We start from the raw sequence: 26,842 nt of genomic DNA, 5'->3' as shown, positions 1-26,842 counted from the left end.
GAGAACCATGGGATTAGAGGGGACTAACTCCCTCGCGTCTTCCGCTGCTTCTATGTTCACAAACGCTGAGAGCCATCATCATTCCCCTTCGCCAATTCCCCCTTCCCCTCTTCCTCTCTCCTCGTTTTCTTCACTTTCTGCTCCGCCGAGATCCGAGCTCGGCTCGAACTTGGCCGCGACGATGACAGTTGCTCCATCCTGATGGTACTGTAGTTCAGCTGCTGCGACGACGACTCAGTAGCAGTCGGCTTCTCCTGCATAGAAGATATTCTAAGCACGCTTGGGAATCACTGCAGGCCGGTTCCGCCGCTCCAAAGACTTGCGGCTCCGATTGAATCCACAGAATTGGAAAGCTCCCCCCAGTTGGAATCTTGCACCAAACAAAAACCAGAGAAACCAAGCTCGATTCTTCGTTTTGCAGAATTTTTTTGGCAATTAATCAGAAAAAAAAAAAAAGAGGAAATGGAAGGAGAGTGTGGGATGAAGAGAATGAGGGAGATAAAGAGGGAGAAAAGGATGGAGGCTTCCAGAGAGAGGGAGAGTATTATTAGAATAAAAAAGATAGAATTAATTAATATAATATTATTAGATATGAATTAAAATATATAATATTGTAGTTTGTTATTATCCTTCTTTTTAGTCCGACACTGCACCAAACGTTTCATTAAGTCAGTCCAGCTTAGTCTAGTCTAAGCCAGTCTAGCTTAGTCCCTAAAGCTAATTCAGTCCGAGATAGTCCGGTGCAACAAACGCACCCTAAAGGCACATTTGTTTGCCCTTGCTAATTCTCATTAGACTGGACTGGACTGGACTAAGTGTTAGTCCAGTCCCCTGTTTGTTACCCATTGGGACCAACGTTAATGACACTAACCTCCACTTGCCTCGACTAACCATGGGATTAGCCGGTCTTAGCGAAACCCCTTAAAAACCATGGAATTGTTAGTCCCATTTCCAGAACTGCATACGATGTATGCATTGCAAGTCTGCAAGCATGCTTCTGGGCAACTCTGTTTGCCCACCCATGCCCGGATCTGAAACCCAATCCCACTCATAACCTAAATCTCAAAATCCAGCCACCAAAATTCGAAAAGAAAAAGTAAGACAATAACAATAACAATCTCAATAGAAAAATTCTTCCTTAGTCCCGAAACTTCCTAGAAATCTCCCAGATAATTTTTATTTTTCCCATAAAATTTCAGATAAAAATGGATAGAGAAGGGGAGAGAGTAGCTTTGGGGATAAAAAGAGATGGAGAAACGGCGAGGGAGGAGAGTGTCACACCCCGATCCTGACATAAGTCCAGGATCGACACGTGACGTCACCAAATACCCATATCTCTAACATACCCCGTCACCGGATAATGGCAAAACACAACTTAAGATCCAACTGCGCAATATTTCTTCATAGACTTTATGGCTGCATCTAACATCCTCATTAGACTGCCTACGTACCCTAAATAAGGATCAAGCCGTTCGTAGTTCATTATTTCACTACACTCGAATATTCATTACATAAATCGCTATATCTCAACAATATACTACAATGCATATCATGCAATATTTCAAAGAACAAACGACGAAGCACAATCATATTCTCTAGCCATATTGATCAACAAATCTACTCATAATGCCCACAATCACAATCAACATAATTCCACTTTCACATCATCAATAAAACACAATACACCAAAATGCAAGGCTAGTGCAACACAGTTCGGCTAAAGCCTACAACTCTGAAGCTGAACACGAATCCAAGGAACCCACAAATCAAATGATGCGATTTCGGATCACTCAACGAAATCCATCAACATCAGGCTTCAGACCATTCAATGGAACCAAAACACCAAGTAAGAGGAATTTCAGACCATCAATCAACGGAATCCAAACTAGGATACGATTTCGAACCATCACTCAACGGAATCGCAGAGTGAAGTATGAAGGATTTCGGACCATCACTCAACGAAACCCAAACCAATATACGATTTCGGACCATCACTCAACGGAATTGTGGAGTAGAGTAGGAGGGATTTCGGACCATCACTCAACGGAATCGTGGAGCACAATGCATAACAACCAATCAATGAACAATACATGAATCAAGTTACTCAAGTTATAAAGGCTCAACGAAACAAGAAATGAAATAATGGAACGAGGGGTGAAACATGTTTTGAAGCAACAAACCCCATGCCAATGGGTTAACGGTCCACCACTAGCCCTTACCTTTCATCAAATCAAGCCAATCATACAAAACAAACCATATTTCCAATATGCACGTCAAATCCCACTTCATAAAACGACATTGATGGCTAAATATAAAAATTAAAAATTTATAGGAAACATAATTATAAAACCATTTCATATTCACATGCATTAAAGTCACTCACATTTCATCATATCATACCATCTATGCAAATCATCCACCTTTCAAATATGCACGTCAAATCACATATCACTATCATCATCAGTACACAAGCCAAATCATGTTTAATAAACATAGTTCTATGGCTATATATATATATATATATATATATATATATATATATATAATCACATTTCAATAGCAATCACATTATAAAACCAAGTCATATTCACAGATGATACCAATATAAGAAAATTAAGGTAATAACCATATTACATATGTTAAAGTCACTCACCGAGATAAGCCGCAAAGCCTCACAGAACTTCCATTAATACTAATTTTAACTAAATATAATGTTCTATAATGCATTGAGGTTTGGTGACAATCCAACGGTCGAATTATCGTCAATCACCCAAACAAGTGGCGGTCCAATTTGATCACCACACCAAACAATGGAATTTTAGGAAACCGAGCTAGACATAGGTTCACAGAGTCACTAGAAGGATTTGGTACCTAGACAACACTCGTGGACGGTCCCACACACCGCCACATGCGGTGGTAGTCAAGGTGGAAGGTTTAGAAACCCCGAATTTTCCAATATTAACTAAATGAGTTCAAATTTACGTGGTAGCTAGAGCTCAACAAAGGAAACACTTTTCGCAACTAGGCTGATGATAAATTCTAACTGGAAACCGTCCAAATTCATCGAAGAAAATCAGATTTCTAGGGTTCTAAACACCTAACTCTAAAATGAATACGAAAGCACAAATTAAGCATATCAACTTGAAGATTATGAAGAGTAGATGAAGTATCATACCTCACTCAAAGGAAAGGGTTGTCGGAATCACAGGAAAAATGATAAAACCGTTGGAAAACTCGTGGGCTTTGTGGCTTTGAACTGCAAAGATGGAAAAGAAAATGGGAAATCTAACCCTACAGAGATGTAGGCCTCGTCAAGAGCTTTCCATGGACACCAAAATCACCAAAAACGGAGCTCGGATGAAAGAGATACAAGCATGTCAAGTTAGTGGGTTAACGGGTCCAATTCGCCCCCAAAATGGGTTAGCAGCAGCCCTATTTTTTTTTTCTTTTTTTTTCTTTTTTCAGAACAAACCCACCCCCCCCCCCCCCAACTTTTTTATTTGATTGGTCCTCTTATTTTTGCTTAAATTGATAAGGCTTCTTCCTTGTGGAAGTTTAATCGATTTAAAATTTATAGTTTGGTAAGACAACTTCAAATGTCCGTAACTATACCGTTATAATTCGAACTCGCAAACGGCTTTTGTTAAGCAATTAATTTTCAAACTTCAAACTTTGTAACTAGTTTAGTTAAAATCTAAATTCAAACAATCTAAAATAAATTCTCGAGAAATAATATAAAATCTCAATAATACAAATACGTAGATTATAACAATGAAATTCAGAAACGGGATTTCACATAGAGTAGCTTTGGGGATGATTTTGTAGGAAAATGGTTTTGAAGTGTTTTGCAAAAAAAAAAAAAATTGAAATTGAACTTTGACGCATTTTGAAGGAAAAAAGATGGGAGGAAAGGAAATAATGGCGATGAAACCAAAGAGGAAGAAAGTACTCTCTAGAGAGAGGTAGAACCGTTGAAGGGTGTTTAGAATTTTTAGAAGGAGAAGCTTGAATTCATAATAAAATATTATTAGATATATATTAAATATTATAATTTATTAATTATTCTGTTTTTAGTCTGACACTGCATTAAACGCTTCACTAACTTAATTTGGCTTAGTCTAATCTAAGTCAGTCCAACTTAGTTCACAAAGTTAGTCCAGTCCGAGATAGTTCAGTACAACAAATGCACCATAAAAATTAATTTAATTGATTTATTACAGAATTAATCCTTAAAAGGAAAGTATTTCTCGTAACTTGAACTTGTAAACTAATTGGAACGCCATTGTATTATATACTGACAAACCAGAATAAACAGTTTTGTGATAACGCAATCTCTAAACCAACCTTGAAAAGCAATCAACAAATTTTTAATGATAAATATATCTAAAATATGAGATACATTGAAAGGACAAATATTTTTATAAATACTTTTATATTTTTTTAAGCATTTTGATTACATAACATCTAATGGTTCTTATTTATTCATTAAATGATATAGATGCTTATGTGGATTTTAAATAATATTAAAGATAAAATAAAACTGAAAAAAAAAACATAAAATCTAGAAAATTAAAACTAAAATTAAAAAAAAGGAAGAAACTGTGACATCCCGTCCCGAAAATATCGAAACGTACATTTGAAATTACAATTTTACCCCTAGTTCGTTACATTTACGTGTAGTGTTGTGTTGTGTAGTGTTGTAGGACCACACACACTCGCACACTCTTTCTCTCCCGTGATTCCCTCTCCCTCTGTCTCTTTTCTGTCTCTCTCTCTCTCCCAAGCTCCGTTCTTCCTTCTTCTTTCTTCAAAAACGTACGGACAACACACAAATCACCCAAACCTTGATGGATCGAAGGAACCAAGGGCATTTTTGGACTCGTGAAGCTCGTACGAGTGCAACCATACCATTTTCAGGTGAGAAATCCTTCGTTTTCATGTCGATTCGAGGTAATCCGATTTAGGTACTGTTCATGCAAACTTAAACTAGCATGTTTTTGGGATTTTGAAGCTTGTAGGAAGCTTGGTGAGGTCCTAAGGAAGCTCGGAGTGCTTTGTTTGAAGGAATTGGACGTCGGGATCATCGTGGTCAAAGTTGGCCGGAGCTTTCGAGGGATTTTCCGGCGAATCCACGGCGAGTTAGGGGTCGAGGAAGGTATAGATGCGTTCGTCTCGTCAATACCTTCATTTTGATATATAGTACGTCGAAAATGGTTAAGAAATGAAGAAGTTATAACACTTTGAAGTTTATCCAGAAATTCCGGCAAAACACCCACCGCCGGCGAAACCAGTCCGGCGACGCGAGGAAGAAGACGCGGGCGTGGGCAGCGCGTGAACAGGGCGCGTGGGGGCGCGTGAGAGCTCCAAATTGAGTTCTGAAAATTGTCACGCGTTCGTGACGTCGTGTAGATCACCGTGGTATATTCATACACCCAAATTGAGTAACGTATAAGAAAGTTATGGACGAATGTTTGGTGTATGTGCGTTAAATAACGTCAATTTGGTTACTTTTTGTATAGGTGAAAATTATACAGAAGAAGAATGTAACCAATCTAGGGGAGGCTCAGGGACCTACGAGACGTCGATGTGATCAGTGAGTGGGCAGTTATTTTTCAGTATATATATATATATATATATACGTATGCTTGACGTATTTCCCAGAAACGTATTTTAAAAGAAATACGAATTAATTATCCTGTCATATATGCATCATATTTTAATATGTGCATTACCATAATTATGCATACTGTTGCATGGTGCTGAGGAGGCCCAGGTAAGCTACGATTGAAATACTATCATCACATGCATTAGTAGTGACATACATTTATATATGTGTATTTGGTGCTGTGGACGCACAGGTAAGTGGTATCCATGTTTGTATGCAATAGTAGTTTGAGATGCTTAGAGAGCTCATAATCTGCACCCCCGGTGTTAGTGCTCCCGCCCAGAGTTGGGGCATAGCCTTCACGTGTATGTTCACCCGCACCGCATGCTCGCCTTGGATCCAAGTTAGGTGCATAGGCTTGTCGTACATACCACATTAGGTGGTTCCGACTCGTAGGTGACCCGCGATTTATCGCCCAGCTTCACGTGATCGTAGCACTAGAGCATATATATATTACACCAGCCTGTTGTACAGACCACGTTAGGTGGTTCCGACTCGTGTGCAGATTCAGATGTTGAGTTGAGATTGGAGCTCTATATGCAGCGGTACATGTCACGTTAGGTGACTCCCGGCTGCCAGATTATATGTTATTGATGTGAATTATGCTTGAGCATTTACATTTATTATGAGATTCTAATGTGGCATATTCTCAAGCATGAATGGCATATTCTCAAGCATGAATGACATATTCTCAAGCATGAATGGCATATTTTGGAGCATGTTTGGCATATTTGTACATACGTATATATGTTTATTTTTTGGGAAATTATACTTGTTTTACGGCGAGGGGTTACAAAGTTTTGAGAAGTGTTTGGATTTGGAAAAGAATTGTTTTGCTGACCCACTCAACCTTGTTTTGCGCCCCTCCAGGTTCAAGAATTGCAAAGGTGTGGTGGCTACGAGGAATCCAACGGTGTTCTGACAGAATGGACCAAATAAGGACTCACCTTCGGGTGTTTCATTTTAGAAGTTGTATATTTTTAAAGCTTCCGAACTGTGCAAATGGTTACGTCACTCTCAAGTGACGGCCAGCATGCCCTCCTTCGGGACGGGGTGTGTCAGAAACCCTAGTTGTACCAAGTCTGGAAAAAAAAAAAATCAGTTAATGATTTTTTTTATTAGGGTTCAAAGTCTGAATCCAAGTTTTGATCAAAATGGAGATGGGAGAACCAATTTTAGTTAAAGTTTCTTCCCTTTCTAATTTTAGTTTTAATTTCGCGCTGTTTAGGAGTTTGATCTTCCTTGATCCTATTTCCATCGAAAGTGAAATGAATTACTTCAAACATAAGATTTTTACGTTCAAAATAATCTTGCATCAGATATTGGAACGGTACAGTGCCACCAGGCCTGTAGTACATGTCAGTTTCATGCTGTTTTTGCATCCTGAGAATTATTCAAACTTCACCTTCCATAAGAAAGAGAAAGCCTGATGAGGGATTCCTGGATGGCTGCCAGTTTTCTATCAATTCCCACAACTAGTACTACTTGAAAATTCTCTGCTTGGAAAACCTTGCAATCCCTCAAAATTGTATACACACACACACACACACACACACACACACACACACACACATATATATATATATATATATATATATATATATATTTATGTTTTTTTTTTCAGTTTTATTTTATCTTTAATATTAGTTAAAATCGACATAAGCATCCATGTCATTTAATGAATAAATAAGAACCATTGGATGTCATGTAATTAAAAGGCTTAAAAAGAGTATAAAAGTATTTGTAAAAATATTTATCCTTTAATCCTATCCCAATAAAATATATTCAAGAAAATAGTAAAGATAATACAAAGATAATGAAAAAGCGAATTTTAATTCATTTATTTCATATTACGTGAATTTTAATCAATAATTAGCACATGCATGCATTGCGTGGGAAATTAATAAGAAAACTCACTTGATCATGTGGCTCAATTTCCTCCTTGTGCGGTTGATCTTACGGTGACGAAGACGATGAACATCGCCGGACATGCAGCGGCGGATTCAAATGTAGCCTCTCCTCTCTGCAGTTCAAACCCTAAACCATTTTTATTAATTTTTAAAGTCAGGGATCACTTCTATTAATTCGAATGCAACCTTTCCTCTGTGCAGTTCAAACCCTAAACCCTAAACCCTAAACGACTTCTATTAATTCGAATGCAGCCTCTCCTCTCTGCAGTTCAAACCCTAAACCCAAAATGATTGACGGTAGGCAAACTTAGGAACCACTTCTATTAATTTTCAAAGTCAGGGATCAAAATAAAGAGTTATGACAATATCAAAGACTATTTGGCTAAAATTCTAATGAAAATGACTTCAAAATTTTGAGTTTTAATAAAAAAAGAACCATCCTATAACTTTATTTAATAATAAGGACAAGAGAAAGAAATCAAAAGACCAAAAAAAAAAAAACCTAACTAAAGGCACATGCAAAGAGCACCCAACCAATCCTTCAGTTGCACAACCCCTTGACCTAATCCAAGCATATTTTATTCCTCTAAAATTAGAATTTCAAATTGAAGTGGGTTTCGTTCGATTCAGAACCACATTTGAGGCGGTATGGTTGGAAGGGAGTTGGTCAGGTGTGGGTTGGGATGGTTAGGGGTAGGGGTGGGGCAACATCACTGACAACATCGTTGGATTGATCACCCATTTTTCTAGTAATGGTATTGAGCTATTAGCCATGCATGACTTTAACGACGTGGACGTTGATTTTTATCATTTTTTTTAAATCTTTTTATTGCAGTTTGGTGAAAGAACTTGAAAATCTAGGATGAACATCTATCGTTAAGTTTCATAAACAGTGTAGTATCGTTAAGTTTCATAAACAGTGTTGTAACATGTCAGGTTCATGCTGTTTTTGCATCCTGAGAATTATTCAAACTTCACCTTCCATAAGAGAAAGCCTGATGAGGGATTTCTGGATGGCTGTTGGTTTCTGTCAATTCCCACAACTAGTACTGCTCGAAAATTCTCTACTTGGAAAACCTTGCAATCCCTCAACATTGTATACGCGCGCGTGCGCGCGCACATACACACACATATATATATATATATATATTTTTTTTTTTTTTATGTTTTTTTTTCAGTTTTATTTTATTTTTTATATTAGTTAAAATCGACATAAGCATCCATGTCATTTAATGAATAAATAAGAACCATTGAATGTTATGTAATCAAAAAACTTAAAAAGAGTGTAAAAGTATTTGTAAAAATATTTATCCTTAATTTAATCCTATCCCAATAAAATATATTCAACAAAATAGTAAAGAGAATACAAAGATAATGAAAAAGCGAATTTTAATTCATTTATTTCATATTACGTGAATTTTAATCAATAATTAGCACATGCATGCATTACGTGGGAAATTAATAAGAAAACTCACTTGATCATGTGACTCAATTTCCTCCTTGTGCGGTTGATCTGACGGTGACGAAGACGATGAACATCGCCGGACATGCAGCGGCGGATTCGAATGCAGCCTCTCCTCTCTGCAGTCCAAACCCTAAACCACTTCACTTGTATTTCTTTGATAAATAATGGAAGAACAGCTTCCTTCTGAGATAGATATCTTTTGGGGCAACGGAAGAACAACTTCCTTCTGAGATCGATATCTTTTGGGATCTTCATATGATATCCCTTTTGCATTGTCCGTTTAATTAGCTGCTAATTACGCGGCTTTCTTTTGATACTTGTTTCGCCCTTTTGGTTTTGTTGTGTTTTTATTTATAATTATTTTATATTTTTGTGATTTGTTTTGGATTTGTATTTGGTGTTTTTGTCACAAAAATTGGCATCACTCTTTAGTTTGTTCCTTGATATTAAATTCGATAGAAGGGGTCCATAAGCTTGTCCACGGTTAATCATTTTAGTCATTTTGTAAAAAATCTCCATTAAATTGAGGGTATTTTGTCCAATCAATCCTTCAACTTGCTTTTCTATTTAACGAAGATTTTTTATGAAAAAACCAAAATGATTGACGGTGGACAAACTCACGAATCACTTCTATTAATTTTCAAAGTCAAGGATCAAAATGAAGAGTTATGACAATATCAAAGACTATTTGGCTAAAAAACTTTTAGGGAAACTAATGAAAAAAGTTTCAAAATTTGAATTTTAATAAAAAAAACCATCCTATAACTTTATTTAATAATAAGGACAAGAGAAAGAAAAAAAAAAAAAAAAAAAAACCTAACTAAAGGCTCATGCAAAGAGCACCCAACCAATCCTTCAGTTGCATAACCCTTTGACATAATTCAAGCATATTTTATTCCTCTAAAATTAGAATTTCAAATTGAAGTGAGTTCCGTTCGATTCAGAACCACATCTGAGGCAGTATGGTTAGGAGGGAGTCGATTAGGTGTGGGTTGTGATGGTTGGGGGTAGGGGTGGGGCAACATCACTGACAACATCGTTGGACTGATCACCCATTTTTCTAGTAATGGTATTGAGCTATTAGCCATGCATGACTTTAACGATGTGGACGTTGATCTCTGTCATTTTTTAAAATCTTTTTATTGCAGTTTGGTGAAAGAACTTGAAAATCTGGGACGAGCATCTATCGTTAAGTTTCATAAACAATGTAATATCGTTAAGTTTCATAAACAATGTTGTACCGTTAAATTTCATAAAAAGTGTAGTACCGTTAAGTTTCATAAACATTGTTGTAAGTTTCATAAAAAGTGTAGTGCCATTAAGTTTTATAAACAATGTAGTAAATTTCATAAACAGTTTGTGTGAGGGCGCGCAGGTTCGTGCGTCAGTTTTTTTCTTTTTTAAAATATTAAAATGATATCTTTTTCATTAAAATTTAATTTTTTTTTTGTTTGTCATTTTTATTAAAATTTAAGAGTTTTTTTTATTATTAAAATCTAAGTTTTTTTCAATAAATAAAGTTATAGCATGATTTTTTATTAAGATAAACTTAATCCAAGCCTTTTTCCATGAAAGTTTCCAAAACTTTTTATTTGTTTATGAGTTATTGTCTTTGATTAAGCTGTTGGTTGGTGTTTGGCCGTTTTTTCAGTTGGCTTTTGTTGTATTTTTGTATCGTTTAGTTTTTCTTTGGGTTGAATCTGTTCCCTTTAGTTTGGGGTCTTTTCTTTTCCTCGTGACCTTGTAATTATAATTAATCTATTCGAAAAGAGGGTTTAGTTTGCCAAATTTTCTTGAATTGTGTAAGCAGGTTGGTAAGAATGGGATGCCAAATAATGAAATGAAAAGCCCCATAAAACAGATTCAATTTTTTTCCTTTTTTTTTTAATACCGGTCTTTTCTAGGACTACATACTTTGTAATCTGTCTATTTAAACAATGTTTCTCTACTTTTGAAAAAAAAAAAAGAAAAAAAAAAAGCCCAACATTTGGTCTAACAATTGGCAATTTTCCTTTTTTTCTTTTCTGCCGCGGTTGCCTTTCGCGTTTGTATTGTTTGCAATTTTTCTTTAAGTACTTACAATCATTCAGCATTAGTAAATATTTGACGGTTGGATTTAATTCAATGGTCGTCGGTCACCCACCGTTGAATCCTTTCATGCGTACATTTGGGATAACAGTTGGCAATTGTGTTAAATGGCAGCACTGGTGAAGTGATGGTGCGCCAGCAAATGAAGGAGCAAGCCATGTGTGTAAACAAGAAGACAGCTCTAATTTGATTCCAGACTGCTAAAGCCAGACAATAGTGCAAAAAAAAGTGATTTTCTATGTTTTCTTTCTTGACAAGTTCACAGAAAACGGTAATGTTCTCTCTATCAATGCAATTTCAACAATGTGAGTGAAACAAGATCGAAAAGAAGAAGAAGAAACTGGAAAAGCTCAGAAAATTGAAGACAAGAAATCAACGAGAATAGAATAAACGAAAGAACTTTAGAAATGAAAATAGTAAAACAGAGCAGCGCACTACAACTAATGCCATGGATCATCCCAGCCTTTCGGTCCATCTCTTTTAACAAAATCGATGATGGCATGGACAGCTTCATCAACTCTGTTGGACAGGGAGTGATTCCCGTATTCGATTTCAACTTTCTCAGCACCACCCAAAGCTTTGCACAATCTGCATGAGATCCACAAATAGCAGTACAATTATTTAATCGGATCAGAGATTAATCCCTTGCGCACGGACAGAGACAGATACAGTGTGCACATGCACACGGAAACACCACAGGAGAAGTCTGTTTTAAACGCATTATTAACCAGCAAGAGTATTAATTTGTTTGTACTACTTTCGCGAGGTTCTTAACAACACAAAATGTCATATAAAAAATGCACGTAAAATAAGCAAAAGTTTCTATATCTTAACCTTTGAACCAGTGCTTTCTTGTCAACATAGTCTGGCACATATTCATCAGCCATGGAAAATATAACCTACAAAAGAAATATGAGTAATTTAATTTGTATTCCATACACTAAACCAGAAAGTAGCATCGTTCTTACATAAAAGGTAAACAAAACTTATGCTTGTCACTAGAGATAACAACCAAGAGGCTGATAATGCATTTGCCATTTTTATGTTGGAATCCTGAAGCAATGCAATTCTACCTTTGTCTTCTTATATTTCTTATCCTTTTTCCTATCGTCCCCTCTAAAAAATCTATGATTAAGTACTTTCCTAACAAAAATATATAATTATATTATTCTGAAATTCCTTTAATTGTGTTCTTATCTAAAGTCGTTAACATCTTGCCTAATGGTTTACTTCAAATCAAATTAAGTTACTTTAGAAACACTCTTCCTTGCAAATAAGAAAATAAAATAAGGGATACTCCACCTGGCACGGTGTGTTAGTCATGTGCCCGAGTCTCAGCCTCAGCTGGTCATCAGTAAGGTCAGAACTAAACATGTCATCATCCCCGTTGTATGCACAAAGGGAGTGATACCTGCGAGGCATTTGTTTCTTTAGACGAAGACGAATAGCACTAATGAAAGGCAATATGGTATTTGATTGCTGAGCAGCAAGATGATCTTAATGTCATGGTGCAACCCATTGCAAGCCTCTATGTATTTTGAAGCCTATTCTTTCTAATAAAGCTCATTTCAAAACTGGTAATACTTTCATATCTTATTACTACGGATGATGATAATATGGGTGTATACCCACCGATAGGCGGTTATTGGGGCTCCTGGATCAGCTGCACTTGGCATTAATTCTGAACCACGTCCTTCAGTAATCATGGTTGAAGCCAAGTCAATCATAGCAGCTGTTTCAGGAAGAGTTGCTCTGTATTCCCGATCACTGACTGGGGCCTGACATTTAATTGGCATTATGACCATAGATTCAAGTATAGGTTCATAACTTCATACAGACAAGGATAGAAGATATTGCCGCAAGAAAGATTTAAGGACTTTACATCAATCATCGAGTCATCAGACATCAAATAAAAGATGGCTCAACACGATGTTGACATAATATGAATTAGACAAAATTTTTCTTTGATGAAAACTACGATCTTGTGAGTACAAATCTCTTAACATATTTCCAATCAACTACAATCTATAACTGATAATTTGGTGACAAGTAACAAGTAACAAGGGAGCCAGCTTAACACCCAAATGGCAAGATGATATCTTTAACACAAAGTCTGAATGAGGTGCTTCACATCTAGCAGTTTGAACTTATTTGCATTCAAATTTTCATTTCAACATGACCAAAAGAACCAAATTAAGGGAAGTGTAGTACCTGCAAAATGGCAGCACGAACCGCTCGGGAGCATGCAGCATTTGTGCGCATATAATGTACAATATCCTAGAGTCGGAACAAAAATATGGAATTCTAATTATATGCATCAAAAAGTGATAACGATGAGTGCTCTCGTTAACTTCAGAAGCTCAAGTCTAAATGCAATCAACACAAACCTGACAGCCAGTACTATGGCCAAGCAGTACCACACCCTCGGAATCTTCTTTGTTTATAAAGTGACTGATCAGCTGATCAAGTTCAATTGCATCCTTCAATACATAAGGCGACAATATCTTATAAGTAAAAGCAGTAATATTTGTAACTTCAGCACCCAAACCCTAAAAATAGAGAGAAAAATATGTATATATAACATATATATATATATATATATATATGAATATTTAGAAAAAAAGTTGAACAACCAAAGTTCACTTTTCCAGGCCAACTTAGCCCACTTAAAAATCGAAAGCTTAAACATGTAATAACCTAAACAGGCTAAACTTGATGAAAAGGTCCAGGCCAGTCACCATGGATCCTTACAACCATAATGATACAATACACTTAAAACTGTCTTGCAACTTGCAAGGGTATGTTTTACCCTATTGTACCTAAAAACATAGGAAACAGGCATGAATCAAGAACCTATGTAAAAAAGCAAGGAATTAGTTGAGTTAAGTTACTTGTTTCAAGCTGGAAGTGCCATATCCACTGTATGAAGATGACAACAGAGGTTGAACAAGTGACCATTTCTCCTTGTCCAAAGCAATTGCAAGAGGTTCCAAGTATCTGTAAATCACATAAAAGAAGGAAATGAAAGGAATGACACATTATTAAAATTTTCTTTAAGCACCTCGCAACATTGTGCAGTGAACTTCCGTTTATTGAATGAAGAAAACTGCTCTGAGTGAAAATCATATATAGGCTGAAATCTAGTCACACAAACAAGCGTTGGTGATGTAAGACAAAATATCACTTCAAATGAAAAGTTAACAAGCAATGTTACATACTCTGTTGCCAGAAAACCATCAGTCAATCCACCAATAAAAATGACTTGCTGTCTATAATCACCTGTTTTAAATGCAACCTGCATCAAGGAAATTAATGTATAAGCATAATAAAAAATAGACTCCTAAGGCAAGCACAATAACAGTGACTAACCTATACTTGACACCAATAACAAACAGCAAGAACTTTATAATTTATATTCAATGAAAATAGAGGATTTATCAGAACAGAATGACATATAATACATGCACTGGAAAAGAAAAGAAAAAAAATTCCATAGTGTGATCTGGTTGAACTAGCCTATATACTAAGATAGTAACTTTTTCTGTTCGAACGGTGGGCTTTACCCCAAAATCCAAAGTACTTAATTAGTTAATTCTATGAGCAATTTAAAGTTTAAACAGAAATCTAGTTTACAAGTTTACTCTTGCAAAATGTTACCAAGTTAAACCAATATGCATGAAACTTGTGCTCTTGATGCAGCTCACTGAACCTTCCAACATTTTTTATGGAGAGCAATGGCTTCGATTGAACTAAAAGGATACAGGTACAATCGATAGAGAAGACACAACTGAATCTTCAAACCACAGAACCAGGTAATTTCTCCTCTTAGTTTCTGTAGATAAATAGCATCCAAACAAATGATTTTGAAAATCCTATCATTTTTTAAATGCTGTTCTCTCTCAGTAGCTGCCAGTGAACTACTTCACATCTATCTTTTGCATGTTATCAAAATCCATCCTGACTTTCTAAGTTCCCACCCAAGCTCCAGCATTTCACCTCAAATCCCAATCTCAGTAATTGGCATAAACTTTATGCACCAAATTCAAATCTTCCCAACATCCCAATAACATAATTCAGATTAGCTAACAGTTAACAATTGCATCTTTCGACAGCAAAATGGCACCATATTACCCCACTCTTTCAAACTACCAATCTCAGTAATTGGAAACTGCTCAACAAAAACTTTACCCACCAAAGTCAAATCTTCCCAACACCCATTAACATAATTTCATACTATCTAACAGCTAAAAATTGCACAGTTTTCGACAGCAAAATGGCACCAATTAACCCCATTCCTTCGAAATACCAATCTCAGTAATTGACAACTGCTCAAAAAATATTTTATCCACCAAATTTCAATCTTCCCAACACCCCATTAACATAATTCAGACCGCCAAAAAGTTAAAATTTACATTTTTGGACATCGAAATGGCACCAATTACCTCAATTATTTCAAATTATCAACTTCCAAACAGAGATCGAGCTCTCACAACTCAATCGCCACTCAAAATTCAAACACAATGCAGAAAAATCCAGAAACAAGAAGCATTAATTGGCATAAGAAATTGACAGACCTCAATAGGTTTGGGGCCGTACTTGAAGAGCACACCCCGGAACTGATTCTTCCGCACAACGGGACCGGAATGGTCGCCGGAACCGCCCGAAACGGAGTCTGCTCCCATCTTGACAGACCCGGCCCGGTCGGACCGGCCCCGGACTACGCCGGAGAACCAAGAACCGGAGGAAGACGACGAAGAAGAAGACGAAGACGACGCAGACAGCGAGCGATTCATGTCAGAATCAGGCGCTCCGATTAAATAACATTTTTATTTTTAATTTAATTTCGTATTTGAATGCAAATTTCAGGTGAAGATTGGACAAGAGAGACTGAGAGAGAGTGAATAGTCTGCAAATCTGCATCAGAGATGGTCACGGTTGGCGGCCCTGCCAACTACTCTCGCGGATGACGTGGCAAGTTATAGACACACACGCGCTTCTATAGTGCGAGCGCGTGTATTGTGAAATATGGGCCTTTTCCCCTTCTTTTGAAAAAAAAAAAATGTATATGGGCTTAAGAAGATAAACAAGAAGGCCCAAGTGGTATGGGTTATTTGTGTTATGGGCTTAAGAAGATAAACAAGAAGGCCCAAGAGGATTGCTCTCCTGCGCATTATTTCATATTAAAATATGGTTAAAATTTAATTAAATCTTATCTAATTAATTCAACTGTGAAAAAGCCACTTAGTACTACGGTATAGTGGTATTTCTCTTCATTTATATGTGAGAGGTTTTAGGTTCAATTATCGTCAAAGGCGAATTTGAACCACATTATTGCTAGTCCATTGTGAGATTTAGCCTACCTCTCACCCTTAGTGTAGATAATATTGTTTGTTTAAAAATATTCAACCGGGAAAAAAATGTGCCAGAAAATATTATCTTTTCAATTTAATATGGAATATTACAAGATGTAGTGGCCCAAAATAAAAAAATTCTAGCAACATAAGCAAGACCTAAATAGAACAGCTCAATACAAGATAAAATTGAAAACGCTAAAATGTGAGACTAGGGCACACCCAATAAAATATGTTCCATTTTAAAAGCTCACGTTTTCATATTAATGCTTTATGATGCGAAATTGGTCTTGAAAACTATTTTGAGATTTGAAAAGGATGATGCTATCTACACACTTATTTTTACTTATTACATACTTCTCTTAATTTTTTACCGTTGGATCAAATGAATTTGAAGAAAATCAATGGACAATAATCCATGCATATCTTACGAGGAAAGCTTGTTATGAGCCACTAAAATGGAATGAGATAAGAATCCAACCTCTCTACTTAATTGTAACATGCTTTCCTTTTGTCGAAGACTTCTTCCGAATGGCATAATTGTCCTTCTTTTTTCTTCTCATTTTAAGGAAGACTGACTCTCCCTTCTCCTCTTTCATTGTCGATCCTTGTTTCACTATTGGTTATTTCAATTAAACTTCAAGTCCTAGAAAGAAATAAACTTGAAGACTAATGGTTATGACATAGTCCAACTGTAAGGGTAGTGAAATGAAGAAAACCAACATCCGAGTGACAGATAAATCTATGGCAAAAATGAATGACACTTGTCAAGAGATTACATAGTCTGTTATAAGGTAGTTAGGCATTTAGTTCTTAGCTTAGAGAGAAAGCTTTGTAACGAGAATTAACAATTTTTGTAAACAGTGAAAATTACATTCTGAAAAAAATACAATCATCTTTCTTTCTCTCTTTCTTAGCCTGATTCTCTCTCTAATTCTCTCTTCTTTCTTCTACTTTCTTTCTTCAAGATTTCTGTAGTTCTAACATAGTATCATTGCCATAGGTGAATCCAAAGCTTCCGCATATTATCTGATACATATATTTCTTTCTCTCAACCTTCTTATTTGTTGATTCTGTGTGTTTTCTGGGTTGATCAAAATCCCAGTTCTTAAGATACTTGACTCCTAAATAGTTGCCCACCAACTGTTCAATAAAAGTTCGAAGTAAAGAAATATCTTGTTGTTACAACAATGGTTACCGCCGCTCAATTTGCAAATTGTGCAATCGCCCATTACAAAGTCCCATCTCTACTGTGTCATCTTCTATTACAGTCAAATTGGATGACTCAAACTATCTTGTATGGAGTTTTCAGATCAATCTTCTGCTAGACAGTTATGGAATTCTTAGTTTGTTGATGGATCCAAGCAATGTCCTCCACGGTTCTTGATAAGGCAAATCTTGAAGGAGTTGAAACAGATGCCTATCAGGTTTGGAAAATGCACGATCGTGCTCCTATACAGTTTCTCATAGCTATGTTGTCATCTACTGCGATTTCTTGTGTTCTTGGCAGTACTAGTTCTCATGCAATGTGGACAAATCTCAAAGAACGGTTTTATATGGTTACAAAGGCTACAATTTTTCAAATGAAGACAGAGCTTCAGAACATACAAAAACGATCTGATTCAATATCTATCTATCTACAAAAAATCAAAGATGACAGAGACCATCTTGCTGCAGCCAGTGTTCTATTTGACAATGATGATATAATCATCCTTGCTCTAAAAGGGTTGTCTACTGATTATAATACATTTTGGTGTGTTATTAGAGGAAGAGAAACTGGGATTTCCTTGAAAGAATTTCGATCATAGCTTCTTGCTGAAGAAGCTATAATTGGACAGTCTTGTAAGTCTTCCTCTTTTGGAACTGCAATGGTTGCAAGCACTCAGTCTGAAAAAGGAAAAGCTCTTAGTCTTGATCACAGTTCATCTCAGTCTCAGGGATTTGACATAGGGTCTTCGAGCCAAGGCTATAGTCTCAATGGAGGATCTACTTCTAATGGATATAACTCTGGACAAGGGTCATCTTCTCAATATGACTTTGGAAATTTTAATGGCAATTATGGCAATTCATTTTCTTTTGGGGGATACCAAGGGACAAACTATAGAGGACAAGGAAGAGGTAAGTTTCAGTATAACAATGGTCCCATATTTGGCAATTATGGCAATTCATTTTCTTCTGGGGGATATAAAGGGACAAACTATAAAGGACAAGGAAGAGGTAGGTTTCAGTATAACAATGGTCCCATATTTCACTCTCCAGCATACAATTCTAGTCTTAGAATTCTTGGAGCTCCAAAAGTTTTTCAACACACCTGCCCTGATCATCCAAATGAGATTCCTACTTGTCAAATCTGCAACAAAAAAGGTCATGTGGTTGCAGATTGTTTTCAAAGGCATAATATACCAACGGCAGGACATGAAGCAACTATTCAATGTCAAATATGTTGGAAGTTTGGGCACTTTGTTACTCATTGCTATCACAGAAACAACTTTGCATACCAAAGAAGACCACCCTCAGTTAATCTCACCGCGATGCAAGTAGGTCACAATCCTTCTACACCACTTGAACAGTTTTGGGTTGTGGATATTGGTGCCACATCTCATATGACTTTAGAGCTTGCAAATCTTGATTTGGCTACTCAATATCAAGGCACAAATACAATAACCACTGCGAGTGGTACAGGTTGAACAATTTCTAGTATTGGTACATCTACACTGCAAGCTCCTAGTCATACCTTTACATTGAAAAATGCGTTTCATGTTCCTAAACTATCACAACACTTATTATCCATATATCAACTCTGCAAGGATAACAAATGTAGATTCATATGTGATGATATTTCCTTTTGGGTTCAAGACAAAATCACAAGGAAAATTCTACTAGAGGGACTGTGTAAAGCTGGCTATTACCCCATTCCGTTTAAATCTCCACAGAAGACACTACCTGCATCATCCACATTACATGCATGCTATCTAGCCAAACCAGTTACTACAAGCTTATGGCATCAACGATTAGGGCATCCCTTAAATACAGTCACTTCTGCAATGTTGCAACACACCAAAGCTTCTACATTCACAGATACTTGTCAAACCATTTGTACTCCTTGTTTGAAAGGCAAATTTACAAAATTGGCTTTTTCTTTTCCTGAAATAAGTTTGTAACCCTATCAGAGGTGATTCATAGTGATGTATGGGGACCTTCCCCTGTGTTGTCTTTTGAAGGGTATAGGTACTATGCTAGTTTTATTGATGAATGTACTCGATACACATGGATTTTTCCAATGAGAAATAAAGCAGAAGTATTTTAAATATTTGTTAAGTTTCATGCATTCTTAAGTACCCAATTTTTTACCCATATTAAAACCTTCCAAAGTGATGGTGGTGGTGAATATACAAGTCATCAATTTCAACACTTACTAGCATCCGAAGACATTTTGCATCAAAAATCTTGCCCATACACTCCAAAGCAAAATGGATTGGCAGAAAGGAAACACATGCACATTCTAGAAACTGCCGTCGCATTATTGCAAACAGCTACACTTCCATCCAAGTTCTGGTTTTTTGCTTGTTTAACATCCATTTATTTGATAAACAAAATGCCTTGTATTTCTTTAAAAATGCAATCCCCTTACAAGTTCTTAATTGGTAAACCTCCAACTCTTACACATCTCAAAGTATTTGGATGTGCCTGTTATCCTTTATTAAAACCTTATAACAACTCAAAACTACAACTCAAAACAACAACTTGTACATTTTTGGGATATGCAGACAACTACAAAGGTTTTCTCTGTCTAGATGGGATCACAAACAAGGTTTATATTTCTAGCATTCTAGTTGCTTATATTTCTAGCATTCTAGCATTCTAACACCAACTATGTGATTTCTAGCATTCTAGTTGCTTATATTAGTTTATCTCCTAGTAATTATGTGATATTCACTATATTCGCCAGTTAACTATTAGTCTAATGATACTTCTGTTTCTAACGTGGGAAAAGGTTATATATACACATATATACATACTACCTCGTTTATATTGACATTTACCTACCCATTCTTAGACCTAACCCTTTGAAATACACTTATGCAGAGGCCTTGCGCAATGAGGCCTCTAATATGAAAATTCAGTTACACGCAAAACCAATGAATATTGGTGAATCGTCATGCATACAAAAAGAACCAATTCGGTAGTTTTTCATAATCTAATATTGGGCACCCATGACTTATTGCTTCAATATCTTGTCAAACTATTTTTTCCCAACCTGGTTTTGACAACTCTAAAAGTTTTCCTACTAATGTGGCACAAGTAATCATGAAGTTTTGAAAATAACCGTAGCCATAATTTGTAGATTTTGCTGCCATATGGTATGAATAACTTGGTGCATATTCAGCCAATAAATCCAAACCCCACCAACTTGAGGATGGAAATCACTTGAATGGTTATTAATCACATGCCTATCTTTTAATTTGTCTTAGTAAGTATGGTTTTGGAGCTCAATCCAAGTTGGGAGCAAGTCCCACTCAACTACTCTTCTAGTTAGTACTCCCTTAACTATGCTACTTTTTTTAGGGATATGATTATTACAAAAAAGCTACCTTTTCAAACGAAAAGATTTCCGACTAAATAAGGATTTCGTGGTTAAAGGTTTTGCCATACATGATTTTGTCGGGCAAAGTTTGTACTTGAAATTTTATCCCGAAGAATAGATTGACTAAATAATCTTAGTTTTAATTCATTTACAGAGATGATTTTCATAAAGTGACGAACGGTCCTAATCATAACCACAAAACTTTGTAATTTGAACACCAAAAATTTTGAGTAGGAGTTTCTCTATTCATTCTTAAATAGCCAAACATTGTTGTATTATATATTATGTGGATTCTATTACATAAAGTGTATTTGTGTAAAGCTTGCTTATGATTGCTCCCGAGTTTCTTCATATTTTGGGTGCAACAGCTATCGTGATTCCTCAAAATATAGAAACTATACTCCAAATCAAAAGTTAAATCTAAGTGAAAAAAATGTCTTTTGATGGATATGTAGAAGGAAATATTTACTTATTTGTAGTGCGCTCTCTCTCTCTCTTGTTGTAACACAAGCAAGATGACTAAACCAAAACAATCACACAAAGATATGAACAACGGAAACTCACTTTATTAATTAATAAAGGATTACAAAAGAACTCACATTAATCTTCACAATAGTTCTCTTGCCTCTCAAGTCTCTCAAATTCACACACCCTAACGTTAAGGTTTACACATATTTATACTAGACAACCTAGCCACAAACCTAATCCTAAACTAAGTTAGAATCCAAACATCACCTGGAAACTTGCGTCCAAGTTTCCTATACTCATTACAACTAGGATTCCTACTTTAGTTAGGAATACAATTCCAATTTTATACCAAATCCAACAATCTCCACCTTGGTAAGAAATTCCATCAGAGACTTCATCTGCTTCCGTCGCTCCACCATTGTCAAGTTTCAAACTTGTCTAACATGCACCAAATCCAAGCAATGCTTGAACTTTGATACACCAACTACCTTTGTTAACATATCAGCAGGATTATCAGCCGTAGCAATCTTCTTAACACGAATCTCACCTTCAGCTATAATCTCTCGAACAAAATGATATCGCACATCTATATGTTTGCTCCTCGCATGATGTACTTGATACTTTGCCAAGTAAATGGCACTTTGACTGTCACAATACACATCCAACTTGTGTTGGTTTACACCCAAATCTTCTATCAAACCAAGTGTCCAAATGGCCTCCTTAATAGCCTCAGCCATCGCCATATATTCAGCTTCTGTGGTTGATAAAGCAACGGTTGGTTGTAGTATTGATCTCCAACATATAAGACCTTTCACCATAGTGAATACATACCCTGTGGTAGACCTTCTTTTGTCTAAATCACTAGCAAAATCAAAGTCCACATAACCAATGAAGAACTTATCAATTTCTCCGTCATTATGTTCAAAACAAATTCCTGTATTCCTTGTTCTATGAAGATATCTCAGTATCCATTTAGCAGCATCCCAATGCATTTTTCCAGGATTATGCATAAACCTACTTACAATTCCCACTGCATGAGCAACATCGGGCCGAGTACATACCATAGCGTACATCAACCCTCCAACCAAACTGGAATAAGGAACATCTTTCATCCTAGCTTTTTCTTCATCACGTTTAGGGCATAGTTGAGTGCTCAACTTAAAATGAGGAGCAAGAGGTGTACTCACAGATTTGGTTTCCTCACTAATGCCAAACTTGTGTAGCAGTTTTTCCAAGTACTGTTTCTGCGATAAATACACCAATCCCTCATTCCTGTTTCGAGTGATTTCCATCCCCAAAATCTTCCTTGCTTCACCAAGATCTTTCATCTCAAACTCTTTCTGCATCTGACCTTTGAGCTTTGTAATTTCGGTTATATCACTAGAGGCAATAAGCATATCATCCACATAAATTAATAAGTAGACATATGTACCTTTACTTAATTTCTTGTGATACACGCAAGGATCGTAATGACTTCTAGTGTAGTCCTGATCCTTCATAAACTTATCAAACCTCAAATACCATTGCCTCGGTGATTGCTTTAAACCATATAGTGACTTGTTGAGCTTGCAGACTAGACCCTTTTTTCCTTGTTCTTCATAACCTTTAGGTTGCCTTATGTAAATCTCTTCGGACAGATTTCCATGTAAAAAAGCAGTTTTTACATCTAACTGGACTAACTCAAGATCAAATTGTACCACTAATGCAAGTAGAATTCGGATGGATGAGTGTTTCACTACAGGAGAAAAGATTTCGTTATAATCTACTCCTTCATTCTGAGCATTACCTTTAGCCACTAGTCTGGCTTTGAACCGTACTGGACTTGCATGATCTATTCCATCTTTCTTTGCATATACCCACTTGCACCCAATGGCCTTCCTTCCTTTAGGCAACTTCACCAATTCCCAGGTTTTATTCTTCTTAAGTGACAACATCTCGTCATCCATAGCTTCATGCCAATGCTTTGCTTCTCCACTACTCGCTGCTTCAGTAAAACTTGTAGGGATATCAACTTCGATTACTGGTAACGCGTATGCCATACATGCAACACAATCTTTGAATATGGCAGGAAGCACAACCTCTCTTCTTCCTCTCCTCTTGGCAATGCACTCTTCTTGAATATCGTCAACCACAACTTCTTCGTCTTCTCTTTCTTCTTGGTCGTCCCTATTTTGTTCGTCATTCTTAATGCTTGATTTTTGAGAATTATTTGTTGATAGCTCCACCTCATGGACAACATTCCTGTCCTCTCTAAGTTTCATATGGGATTCATTAAATGTCACATCTCTACTCACTACTACCTTTTTGAGTTCTGTGCTCCACAACCTGAATCCCTTGACGCCACTATTGAACCCTAAAAAGATAGCTTTCCTTGCTCTCGGATCCAGTTTGTTTTCTTTCACGTGGTAGTAAGCATCACACCCAAAAACCCTTAGTCTTTCATAGTCTTGAGCTATTTTTCCTGACCATAACTCCATTGGAGTCTTACCATTTAAAGCTGCAGAAGGTAGACGATTCAAAATATGGCATGCATAATTTAATGCTTCTGCCCAAAACAATTTTGCTTGTGAAAGCATACATCTCACCTTTTCCAGCAATGTTCGATTCAACCTCTCTGCAATGCCATTTTGTTGGGGAGTTTTCCTAACACTAAAGTGATGAGTAATACCTTCCTTTTTGCATATCTTGAAGAAGGGATCAGAAGTATATTCCCCGTCATTATCACTTCTTAAGACTTTCAACTTCTTGCCAGTCTTCTTTTCAACCATGTTTTTCCATTTCAAAAAAATATTCAACACCTCATGTTTGTGCTTCATCATATAAATCCATGATCTCCGTGAGTAATCATCAATAAAGGACACAAACCATCTTTTCCCTCCTAAAGATTCATTCTTTGCAGGTCCCCAGACATCTGAGTGTACATACTCCAAAATACCCTCAGTTTGATGTATTGCAGTGCCAAATTTTACCCTTGTTTGTTTGCCAAGAATGCAATGTTCACAAAAGTCTATTTTTCCACTTTTGGCTCCCTTTAAAATCCCTTGTTTAATCAACCCTTGCAGTGCTTTGTTTCCCACATGCCCCAACCTCATATGCCATAGAGAAGATGTATCATCTTGATCACATTCTGCCACCATAGCCACCTATTTTTCCATGGTTTTGCCCTCCAACAAGTAAAGCAAACCTCTTCTTGGAGCCTTCATTATCACTAACGCCCCTCTAGCTACCTTAAGTATATTATTCTCAGAATAAAATTTGCAACCTTGGGATTCAAGGGTGCCTAAGGAAATTAATTCTTGAGGTCTGGAACATATCTTACTCCTTGTAACTCTCGAACTACACCATCATGGTGCTTAATCATAACACTGCCAATCCCTTGCGTTGAACATGGATTATCATCACCCATATACACAGTTCCAGTGATACTTTTGAAAGATGAGAACCAATGACGTTGGGAAGTCATATGATGAGTGCATCCAGTGTCAAGCACCCATTGATTTACATAGTCTATGATTTCCGCTGCTATTAGGGCACAAACAAAATCCTCATCATCAGCTTCAACAATGTTTGCCTCTGAATCCTCATATTTCCTTTCCTTGTTTTTAGCCTTGATTTTAGGACAATCCTTCTTCCAATGTCCCTTCTCATGGCAAAAAGTGCACTCATCTTTATCCAAGAATTTTCTATTGCTTGAGTTACCTCTTGTGCGAGACTTGCTTTTCTTCCTATTTGCAGACTTTCTTTCTTTTAATCTTCCTCTCACCATTAGTGCTTCAGAGTTGTTCCTCTCTTGTCTATCAAGATTTCGAACTTCATGATTCATCACAGCACTTGAGATCTCATCAAATTTAATAGTTTCTCTACCATAAATCCATGTCGTAACAAATGATTCATAGGATTCAGGCAAAGAATTCATCAAGATCAACGCTTTGTCTTCATCCTTGATCGTTTCTTCTAAATTCAACAATTCAGCAATCATTTTGTTAAACTCTTCGAGATGATCAATCATCTTCGTTCCTTCCTTATATTGGAAACGATAAAGCTTACTCTTAAGATAAAGTCTATTTTCTGCACTCTTTTTCAAATATTTGGACTCCAGTGTATCCCATAGTTCTTTGGTCGATGAAATATTCATCACACCATACTTTTGTGCCTTGCCAAGACATAACCGAATTGTGGAACATGCATGTGCATTCAGCTGCTGCCATTCCTCATTTTTCATCGACATAGGCATATCTTCAAGTACTACAAGTAGTCCTTGTTGTATCAACACATCCTTAACTTCGCACTGCCACATAGCGAAGTTATTAGTCCCGACAAACTTCTCGATCTCGAACCTAGCACTTTGCACCGATGTTTTGGTAACCTCAGTGCCCCCATCATCTCTACTCTTGCTAGAGTCTTCAGGTTTTGTCATTGTTTTGGCTTAATCACTGAACCAAGCTCTTGATACCACTTGTTGTAACACAAGTAAGATGACTAAACCAAAACAATCACACAAAGATATGAACAACGGAAACTCACTTTATTAATTAATAAAGGATTACAAAAGAACTCACATTAATCTTCACAATAGTTCTCTTGCCTCTCAAGTCTCTCAAATTCACACACCCTAACGTTAAGGTTTACACATATTTATACTAGACAACCTAGCCACAAACCTAATCCTAAACTAGGTTAGAATCCAAACATCACCTGGAAACTTGCATCCAAGTTTCCTGTACTCATTACAACTAGGATTCCTACTTTAGTTAGGAATACAATTCCAATTTTATACCAAATCCAACATCTCTCTCTCTCTCTCTCTCTCTCTCTCTCACGTGTGTATATATTGCACGTGCAAAATTGTAAATATACGATGATATACGTATAAGAGAATTACAAGCAAATTAACATTGGTTAAAACTAAACTTTTGTGTGTGTGTTACATTTACGGCCAGATCAATTTTGTTCCAAAATATTTAGGTTATGACTAATTAGGGTTTCGGTGTTATACTAACAAAAGTACGATAACAATATATATCATCGACACATAAACCCGCCAAATGTTGAAAAGAAATGTTAATCCGAAGACTATTAATCGCGCTAGCTCTGTTGATGAAAAGAAAAAACAAAACTATTAGTCACGCTTGAATAAAGATTAGGAATCAAAGATTAGCTTTGTATGTTGATTAGTTTGAATATTCGAAGAAATGGAAGACTCTCTCATGCTCTCGATCGACTCCAACTCTAGACATCAAGATCGAAGCTTATTAATTAATTGTTTGACAATTTGTTCTACAACCTTCAATTAGATTATTTAACAAGTTG

At 36.5% G+C, this 26,842-nt stretch overlaps 1 protein-coding gene across 1 annotated transcript; it reads right to left on the bottom strand.

The window, feature by feature from the left end:
* Nucleotides 1–11,342: 11,342 nt before the first annotated feature.
* On the bottom strand, nt 11,343–16,074 carry LOC137731751 (UPF0613 protein PB24D3.06c). Its single transcript, XM_068470947.2, has 9 exons — nt 15,703–16,074; nt 14,347–14,423; nt 14,020–14,125; nt 13,516–13,608; nt 13,340–13,405; nt 12,761–12,906; nt 12,431–12,539; nt 11,963–12,027; nt 11,343–11,716 (listed from the first exon to the last, which is right to left on the bottom strand). Exons 1-9 carry the CDS (start codon nt 15,919–15,921, stop codon nt 11,569–11,571), a joined length of 1,029 nt encoding a protein of 342 aa, XP_068327048.2. The 5' UTR covers nt 15,922–16,074; the 3' UTR covers nt 11,343–11,568.
* Between the last annotated feature and the right edge of the window lie 10,768 nt (nt 16,075–26,842).

This window comes from Pyrus communis, chromosome 16 (assembly GCF_041283825.1).
Source record: "Pyrus communis isolate YQ-2024b chromosome 16, ASM4128382v1, whole genome shotgun sequence".
Lineage (NCBI taxonomy): Eukaryota > Viridiplantae > Streptophyta > Magnoliopsida > Rosales > Rosaceae > Pyrus > Pyrus communis.
This window is presented reverse-complemented; position numbering and strand designations above follow the sequence as displayed.

What these genes read in the sequence shown, in the direction of transcription:
- LOC137731751 (XM_068470947.2), bottom strand. Translation starts at nt 15,921, where the DNA reads ATGAATCGCTCGCTGTCTGCGTCGTCTTCGTCTTCTTCTTCGTCGTCT. An exon ending in GCACTTCCAGCTTGAAACAA is followed by an intron (nt 13,609 to 14,019) that starts GTAACTTAACTC and finishes TATGTATTGAAG; the next exon opens with GATGCAATTGAACTTGATCA. An exon ending in GCCATAGTACTGGCTGTCAG is followed by an intron (nt 13,406 to 13,515) that starts GTTTGTGTTGAT and finishes TTCCGACTCTAG; the next exon opens with GATATTGTACATTATATGCG.